Source organism: Palaemon carinicauda, chromosome 45 (genome assembly GCF_036898095.1).
Source record: "Palaemon carinicauda isolate YSFRI2023 chromosome 45, ASM3689809v2, whole genome shotgun sequence".
NCBI lineage: Eukaryota > Metazoa > Arthropoda > Malacostraca > Decapoda > Palaemonidae > Palaemon > Palaemon carinicauda.
This window is the reverse complement of record NC_090769.1, coordinates 9,257,103-9,267,084: the sequence shown is the minus strand read 5'-3', so window position 1 is coordinate 9,267,084 and position 9,982 is coordinate 9,257,103. Positions and strand designations below refer to the sequence as shown.

The following is a 9,982-nucleotide window of genomic DNA, read 5'->3' as shown; positions in this document are numbered from 1 at the left end:
CTAATTACCATTTGGGAAAAAAAAATGCGTTTCATCAATTAATATTCTTTTTGTATGTCATTACTTTTATCTAAGAGAAGTTGTGACATGATATGATGACATGCGAAATTGACTCCCACGAAAATAATTATAGAATTATTATTAATATTATCTTATTTAATAAATGTTTTATTTAGATATTTTAGTCGTGTTTACATAAATGACAACCTTTGTTGTTTGAGCAATCTGTGGTACCATTTTTTTTTTAATAAAATGATAGTTACATCTGAATTAATTTCATTCATATAATTCTGAAATAACAAATGGCTGATGTCCTCGTTAGTCAAAATTTCTTTTGTTTTTATTTCAAAACAATGGAAAAAAAATTCGTTTGTCATCAGTTTAATTTACAAAATTGCATGACCAACAACTCATCAGCGCTATATAGTAATCATGCTATTTAATGTGCTGGGAATTTGGAACTAGCAACCATAGCAGATTATTCAGCACAAACTCAGCAAGTCATGCTGTTATTATTTCTGGAAATTACATCAGAGTTACTCAGAACACTTCTGATAATCATATAAAAGTTACACAATATTTTGACCAATTTATCATCATTAATAATTACATATACATTACGTAGTATCTTGATACACTTAACATATCTAATAATTACGTCTGCATTTCTTAATATTTTCATCTGTTTATCATTTCTCTTAACGATGTCATTATTACACAAAACCTTGATAAACTTACCACTTTAATAATTGCGTTGGTATTGGACTATATCATGATAAAGTTTACTATTTCTAATTATTATGTCAGTCTTAAACTGTAACTAATGCCAGCCTTATACAATTTCTTGATCCACTTACCATATCTGATGATTGCATCATTATAGAATATATTCATCAATTTAGCATTTCTAAGGATTTCGTCAGTATTGCTCAGTGTCTTAACTCATTATCTCTGATAATCACAACACTATCAATGAATATCTCCTTCAGACTTGCATATCTTAATTTACTTAGCATTTCTGACTTTTTCATCTTAACCATATCACTTATAATAATTAATCAACATTGCACAATTTTGTGGCAGACTAGTGAGGATCTTAACGGAAAGACGAGCGGAACATTACTGATTTTATTCAGACGAAATAACAAGCTTATGTACAAACAGTTGAGAGTAAAAGGGCATATAACTTTAACAATGTGAAACATGAATTGCAAGCTTAACCAGGTTTTTCTATTATTAGTGTGGGAGAGAGAGCGAGAGAGAAAGAGATAGAGAGAAAAAGACCAATAACATTACGGAGAATGAGCATGTATGAAATAACACGTGCATTACAATATCAACATCACTATTACACCATATATTAATGAACTTATCACGCGAAAAGTGATGATCTAAATATTCGAACACAAAGCCATCACATTCGCTCTCACCTCTGTTTATTTTGTCTATTGAAAGAAGAACGAATGGCAATGAGTTCATTTTTCAACTTCATGTTCCTCTGTGCATATTAAATACCATCATTCATTTCCGTCTTTCTTGCCCAGGCTTCCATTTGTCCGTGTCGTTTTTACTCTTCGATTTTCTTGCGTTTGTCTTCCCGTCCTGTTTCATAATTTAAATGCCGCTTCGTCGGCCTTCTGTCGTTGAGCTGTTTTCTGCAGTCAAGTTCATTTCCTTAATTTGGATTCGTTGTTGAGTTTTAAAATTCAAAATCCCCATGAAATTTATTTGTTTTTATGTAATTTGTTTCCTTTATTTGAATATTTTTTTATACTAACATTATATAGTGAAGTATAAACATATATATATATATATATGTGTGTGTGTGTGTGTGTGTATATGTATGTGTATGTATATATATATATATATATATATATATATATATATATATATATATATTATATATATTATATACACGGGTATTCTAATACATATATTTATTCCTGTGCCTTATGCAAAATTTAGCGACTAACTATGGAATGTGAGGGGTCGAATTTTGTCATGAGTCACCCCCTTTTACTGTTAACAGCTCTCTCTAATATTATATATATATATATATATATATATACATATATATACAGTATATATATATATATATATATATATATATATATATATATGTATATGTGTGTGTGTCTGTGGGTGTGGTTGTGTATGCATGCATGTGTGTTAGTGTGGGTGTGCGTGTGTTTGTCTGTGTGTGTGTGTTGGGATACCTTGACGCGGTGAAAAGGTTTGTGTATTGCCTTAATCAGCAGAACTGTACTAGTCAGAGCCACCCATACTATGTTGGTTTGATATGAACGATGAAACAAAAGTCTCCCACCAACACCAATCCGCACTGGCCAAACCCCAGACATGAATAAGGACATGTCTCAGGCCTTTGGCCTGCAGTGGAGTAGAAACGGCTGCATTTGTTGTTGTTTTTGTTGTTGTGTATATGTGCATACTCTTTTATTTTGATTAAATAAAGTGCCCAATCCTCAGTGACTCATTTCTAGTTGAGAAATATATCCTTATCACTTATCACTTTTGTTTTTTTAGTACTTTGCTCTCGCAAGCTTTTGGATAATTCTTAAATATCTCCTTTGTGTCTCTACGTTCGCTGATGTACAGTACCATAAATTTCAATGCATGGTTTATAATATTGTCCTTTCCTGTTTTATTCATCATTTGTCAACGTAAGCTTTCTTGTATCCTAAAAACTCATAATTTTATTACTTTTTTATGTGTGTTTAGAAATATAAATCAATATCCAGTTTTCTTTGTATGTTAAAATTATCTTATTACCTGAAAAACTTGGAAATCATAATCCCTTTTATCGATTTTCTTCTCCACGTCTTCCGTCCTAGTTTCCTCTCCTCTTCTTCCTGTTACACCTCCTCCTCCTTATCCTTTCTCCTTCTGAACTTATTCTGTATCATAAGATTTCCCCTTTATCCCATTCATATTTTCCTCGTCCCTCGGCGTTCCCTTCTTATTCCCAGCCGAGCCTCGCTTTCCTCCCGGAGCGACCAATATTCGCCGCCTATCGCCCATTACTGTCTTACCTCCATCGGAAACAGAGAGACAGAAAGATAAACTTACTTCTTCCAATAAAGCCATTCCAGTTGACACTTTTCCACTGACTCCGCCATTCACATCTCTTTCCCATTTTCTCTTCTGATAAACTGTATATTTCCCCCATAAATATCCCTATGTACCGAGAGGGAAAACGACCCGAAGGGCGGGGGGTGATCGGGGGATGAGAAGGAGTGTGAATTGGGGTGATCCGTTTGGAAGCGGGGGAGGGGGTTAGAGATGATGGGAGGGGGGGGGGGGTGTTAGGTAGGAGGTGGAGGGTGGCTGAGTAAACTGCGTTTTCTATCAGGTGGAAGTTTTCTCTTCTTTAGCATCTACTGTCTCTTTCGTGAAATATTCTTGAAACTCGTTTTAGTTTTCTTAACATATTCGTTTTTTTACGTTTTATTGATCGAAATCAGGTTCATATCTTCCGTGGAAAAAAATGTCATCTTAAAATAGGTCAGGTATTTTGTGTCATTTTTTATTTAATATTGATTGCATACAACTTTTGATAAGAAGTATTTATTGCCAAAACCACCTGTCAAGGAAAGAAAAAAAGAAAGAAAAGAGCAAGTAGGGAAGGAAAGCGACGAGGAGAAGCAAGATTAAAGTGATCCTTGAAGCCCTCTCTCCTTCTGGCTAATGTAAGGCAGAGACTAAGAGAGGGTAATAGATTAGCGAGAAGTCCCCAGATAAGGGGGAAGAGGCCTCAATTGGCCAAGGGACTGATTGAGCCCAAAAGGATGCTGAAAACTAAAGGGTAAGAGACAAGTTCCAAGAAGGAAGAGGACGAGAAAGAGGAATAGGAGGATAAAGAGGAGGGGGAGGAAGAGATCCAAGTCTCGAATGGGTAAAGGAATGCCAGAGACCTAAGGATGCTGGAAGCTAGATTGGGAAAGATGAGAGGGTCTACAGTTCAAATTCTATATTTTGGGCACCAGACCAAAAACGAAGAAATAAAAGTAGTTCCGTTTTCCGAGTTACTTTTTCGCCCTTTAAAAATTTTCACTTGTGTAATTCCTTACATGTGTTTATTTGTAGTGATTCTTGTTTCCATAGTTGCAACAAAATTAACGCTATCAAAATTAGTCATTTTAAATCTTACGTGGTAAAAATATCTCACTGCACTACGTTAAAAACATGTCATGAACAGGAATCATTGCTTAAATTATATTTCCTCTAATTTACTGTTTATTTTTTCATACAAAGATATTAAGCCTCTTAGTTTCAATTAGTTTAACACCATTACTATACAGAAACGGTATTGACTACTGAAGCGTAACGCCCTCTTGATAGCTATAGGCCTATATTCCTATTGTGAATGTAGGCTGTTTTACGACTATCACTAATTGAGCCCGAGTAATCTTCGCTGTGATAGTATATATTGTCGATTAACTGTACCATTGTTATGGTAGTGTAATTCAGGAGGAAAGAGTAATGTGGCAGTTGTTAGGTCAATGTAATCCAGACTCGTGATGTACAGTATGAAGTCAAGGCAGTTTACAGTAGTGAAATTCCAACTGTTGTAGTACACTTGGAAGATAGATACAGTTACGGGCGAATGAGTTATGGGTGGTTTACAGGATAATATATATATATATATATATATATATATATATATATATATATATATATATATATATATATATGTATATATATATATATATATATATATATAATAATAATAATAATAATAATAATAATAATAATAATAATAATAATAATAATAATAATAATAATGATGATGATGATGATGATGATGATGATGATGATGATGATAATAATAATAATAAGCCACAATGTATGGAAAATTAAATTTATTTAGCCTTCGAAGAGACCATCTCCCAGGTTTCTGAAGAGGAAAGATGTTCCTTTTGAAGGCGAAATAAATTTCATTTTTCATACATTGTGGGTTATTTTATGTATCATAAATACACGGAAATTGTGTATTTTATTGTATATATATATATATATATATATATATATATATATATATATATATATATATATATATATATATATATATATATATATATATATATATACATATTTAAAGTATCAGTGAAGGATGCTTGAGTTATTGGTAGTTATTCAGGATAAAGAATAGATTGCAAAGAAAACATAAATTGTCGTTATTGTTGACAGGTGGATTTAATTATAATAATGCAGAATAGAAAAGATGTTATAAAGAAAATGCAAGAATTGTCGGTGTTGTTAAGAACGTTGTTACCGATGATGATTGATTATTATGTAGGAATTGTTATCATAGGGAAATAGGGAAGGTATGATGTTAAAGGATAATTTTAGAAGACGAAAGAATATTTATAAAAAAGAAAAAAAAAGTTACAACGGAAATCTGAGTTTTACGTTCATTGATGAGAGATGAGAATAACACATGCATAAATTAATAAAAGCAAAATGCTATACCTGACGTAATCTAGGTGGATAACACTGAGGTTGTTTATATACCTCTCGCCTCTCTGGATCTTTTATTTAATTATTCTGTTAGTGTTAAATGGCGATTATTTTAGTCGCAGTCAGATCATCTTAAAAGGTTTTACCATGTCTGAGAATTAAGCTACTAGTAAATTATTCATCACGCTTTAATGTGCACTTTGCTTACCTTTAAATAAAAATAGCATTATCACAGGAAATATAACATGAATATTTTCACACACACACAAAAAAAAAATTAAGATTTGATTCAAATTATGCAAGTATTTCTATCCGGGATTTTTGCCTCTTTAGACGCACGGAAGTTTAAGATATTTAGCAAATTCTAAGGATGGCAGTTTTGTTCAGGGGTAAGTGCAATTTTGAATAAAGTGGATTTTCAAGTTACGCTGAAATTTGGGGTGATGGGGGGAATTCGTAGCCTTGCCATAATCTGCCGTGGGGGAATTTGTAGCTTTGTCATAACCAGCCATGGGGGAACTCGTAGCCTTGCCATAACCTGTGGTGGGGGAATGCGTAGCCTTGTCATAACCTGACCCGCCAAAAATTTAGTAGCTTTGCCATAACCTGCCGAGGGGGAATTTATGCCCTTGGCGTAACCCACCATGGGGGAATTCGTAGCCTCACAATAACCGGCCGTGGGGGAATTCATAGCTTTGCCATAACCTGCCGCTGGGGAATTCGTAGCGTTGCCATAACCTATCATGGGGAATTCATAGCCTTGCCATAACCTACCATGGGGGAATTCATAGCCTTGCCATAACCTGCTGCGGGGGAATTCGTAGACTTGCCATAACCTACAATGGGGGGAATTTATACCCTTGCCATAACCTACCATGGGGGAATTCGTAGCCTTGCCATAACCTACTATGTGGGAATTCATAGCCTTGCCATAACCTGCCACTAGGGAATTCGTAGCCTTGCCATAACCTGCCGCTAGGGAATTCGTAGCCTTGCCATAACTTGCTGTGAAGGAATATGTAGCCCTAGCATAACCTGCCGTGGGGGGGAATTCGCAGCCTTGCCATAACATGCCGTCGGGGAATTCATAGCCTTGCCATAACCTGCCGTGGGGGAATTCGTAGCCTTGGCATAACCTGCCATGGGGGAATTCGTAGCCTTGCCATAACCTGCTGTGGGGGAATTTGTAGCCTTGCCATAACCTGCCGTGGGGGAATTCGTAGCCTTACCAAAACCTGCCGTGAGGGAATATGTACCCTTACCATAACCTGCCGTGGGGGAATTCGTAGCCTTGCCATAACCTGCCGTGGGGGAATTCGTAGCTTTACCATAACCTGCAGTGGGGGAATTCGTAGCCTTGCCATAACATGCCGCAGAGGAATTCGTAGCCTTGCCATAACCTGCCGTGGGGAAATTCGTAGCCTTGCCATAACCTGCCGTGGGGGAATTCGTAGCCTTGCCATAACCTGCCGTGGGGGAATTCGTAGCTTTACCATAACCTGCAGTGGGGGAATTCGTAGCCTTGCCATAACATGCCGCAGAGGAATTCGTAGCCTTGCCATAACCTGCCGTGGGGAAATTCATAGCCTTGCCATAACCTGCCGTGGGGGAATTCGTAGCCTTACCATAAAATGCCGCGGAGGAATTCGTAGCCTTTCCATAACCTGCCGTGGGGGAATTCGTAGCCTCACCATAACCTGCAGTGGGGGAATTCGTAGCCTTGCCATAACATGCCGCAGAGGAATTCGTAGCCTTGCCATAACCTGCCGTGGGGAAATTCGTAGCCTTGCCATAACCTGCAGTGGGGGAATTCGTAGCCTTGCCATAACCTGCCGTGGGGGAATTCGTAGCCTTACCATAACCTGCCGTGAGGGAATATGTACCCTTACCATAACCTGCCGTGGGGGAATTCGTAGCCTTGCCATAACCTGCCGTGGGGGAATTTGTAGCTTTACCATAACCTGCAGTGGGGGAATTCGTAGCCTTGCCATAACATGCCGCAGAGGAATTCGTAGCCTTGCCATAACCTGCCGTGGGGAAATTCGTAGCCTTGCCATAACCTGCCGTGGGGGAATTCGTAGCCTTGCCATAACCTGCCGTGGGGGAATTCGTAGCTTTACCATAACCTGCAGTGGGGGAATTCGTAGCCTTGCCATAACATGCCGCAGAGGAATTCGTAGCCTTGCCATAACCTGCCGTGGGGAAATTCATAGCCTTGCCATAACCTGCCGTGGGGGAATTCGTAGCCTTACCATAAAATGCCGCGGAGGAATTCGTAGCCTTTCCATAACCTGCCGTGGGGGAATTCGTAGCCTCGCCATAACCTGCAGTGGGGGAATTCGTAGCCTTGCCATAACATGCCGCAGAGGAATTTGTAGCCTTGCCATAACCTGCCGTGGGGAAATTCGTAGCCTTGCCATAACCTGGCGTTGGGGAATTTGTAGCCTTACTATAACCTGCAGGGGGGAAATTCGTAGCCTTGCCATAACATGCCGCGGAGGAATTCATAGCCTTGCCATAACCTGCAGTGGGGGAATTCGTAGCCATGCCATAACATGCCGTGGAGGAATTCGTAGCCTTGCCATAACCTGCCGTGGGGAAATTTGTAGCCTTGCCATAACCTACCGTGGGGGAATTCGTAGCCTTGCCATAACTTGCCGCGGGGGAAATTCTTAAGCCTTGCCTTAAGCGGCTGTGGGGAAAATTCATAGCCTATCCATAACCTGCCGTGGGGGAATTTGTACCCTTGCCATAACCTGCCGTGGGGGAATTCGTAGCCTTGCCATAACTTTCAGTGGGGAAAATTCTTAGCCTTGCCATAACCTACCCGAGGGAATTTGTAGATTTGCCATAACCTGCAAAAAACCAATGAGTTTCCGTAACTGACACAGAATCAAAATTCAATCTGTATCCATTTAAAAGGATACAGAGTCGTAACCTGTTGGCCTTAAGTTCCCTCCGTGCTCACGGCACAATAGTTTTCATTATGGTCCTCTACCTTACTGTCCGTGAGAGTTAAGCCTTGGGTGCGGTGTTTCTACCTGCTGAATCATTAGCAGCCATTCCCTGATCCTCGCTGGTCGAAACTTGGGTGGAGAGGAACTTGAGTGTTGAGCATACGTATACAGTACATGTTTTGTCTCTAGGACAATGCGACAGACCTGTGAGGTGACCCTTGCCCTTGCCAATCACTTGTGACCTTTAAACTGAAGATTGAACAAGGAGATATAAACGAAAGAATTTTCTGAAAATGACATGTTTTTAACAATAGATTCATTCTCTTAGAATAAACGCTACAAAAAATAAGATTAGCCTATAATTCTCTTATTTTCTTTCCTACATTCACCTTTAAGACTTTACAGGAAGTAACATATGCCTTTCATGAAAATAGAAATGTTTTTAAAACCAGTGGAATATGAAGGAAAGGGTAAGAAAACACCGAGAGCCAGAAAATATCCTACTTTTCCAATATTCTACTTTTAATGTTACAATAAAAGAAATAAATCATTTTTTTTATCAATAGGCCATTGTCATAAACTTTGGAGAGGGACTAAAAGAGGAGGAGGAAGAGGAAGAAGAGAAGGAGAAGAGAGAAGAAATCTCAGAAATCAATAAGAAAACAAAAGAGGGTTCCTTTTTCTTTGGCGAGGCTGACCCGCCCAAACAAGAATTATGGGACGGCTGGGGATAAGGTGGTTCGCCTGCCTGTTGATCGGGTACCGGCCGAGGCTCGAACTCATCTGAAAAGCATCAGATCCCTTTGGCCAAACCATCCATCTTCCGATTCCAAGGACTCTGTGTAATAGAGTTGGAGGGCGGAAGTTCTCGCTGGCTGAGATCTGATTCTTTTAAAGGTCCTCCCATGAAATTAAATAGAAAAGGGTTAGATATGATTTAATTTTCCCTTTTTATCTATTGCTTACTACGATTTTATATTTAGCATTATTTCATGAAATTATCATTCAAAGTAGTGCCATGAGGTTACTTCCTCCCATAAAATTAAATAGGAAAGGGTTAAATATGATTTAATTTTTTCCTTTTTTTTCTAGTGGTTACTACGATTTTATATTTAATATTGTTATATGAAATTATATTTCAAAGTAATGCCAAAAGGATATGATTCTATAGGGTGGATGATTGTTTCACTATTATTACTATTATTATTGTCATCAATAGTGCATGCAACCCGTCAAAAATGACCGCTGAATATGTAGAGATATACCCATGCGCTCGTGCACCCCCCTTTCACCAGGGTATGACTATTACCTTTCCCCCTACCCGAGGGGTGAGAAGAGTTGAGCATGACCAGAAATACTGTATATATATATATATATATATATATATATATATATATATATATGTATATATATATATGTATATATATATATATATATATATATATTTATATACATGTGTGTGTTTTTTTTTCTTTTTTTTACAATGGGTTTGTTTAATTGATTGACTCGAATAAATTCAGACCACAAAGAAGAGCGGTATGTGGCTC

The 9,982-nt window shown here is 37.8% G+C and overlaps 1 protein-coding gene across 1 annotated transcript; it reads right to left on the bottom strand.

Moving 5' to 3' along the window:
• Positions 1–6,453: 6,453 nt before the first annotated feature.
• On the bottom strand, positions 6,454–8,187 carry LOC137634732 (prisilkin-39-like). Its single transcript, XM_068367222.1, has one exon. It carries the CDS (start codon positions 8,185–8,187, stop codon positions 6,454–6,456), a length of 1,734 nt encoding a protein of 577 aa, XP_068223323.1.
• Positions 8,188–9,982: the final 1,795 nt, after the last annotated feature.

Excerpts from the sequence above, each read along its gene's own strand:
- LOC137634732 (XM_068367222.1), bottom strand. The coding sequence starts at position 8,187 with ATGAATTTTCCCCACAGCCGCTTAAGGCAAGGCTTAAGAATTTCCCCC.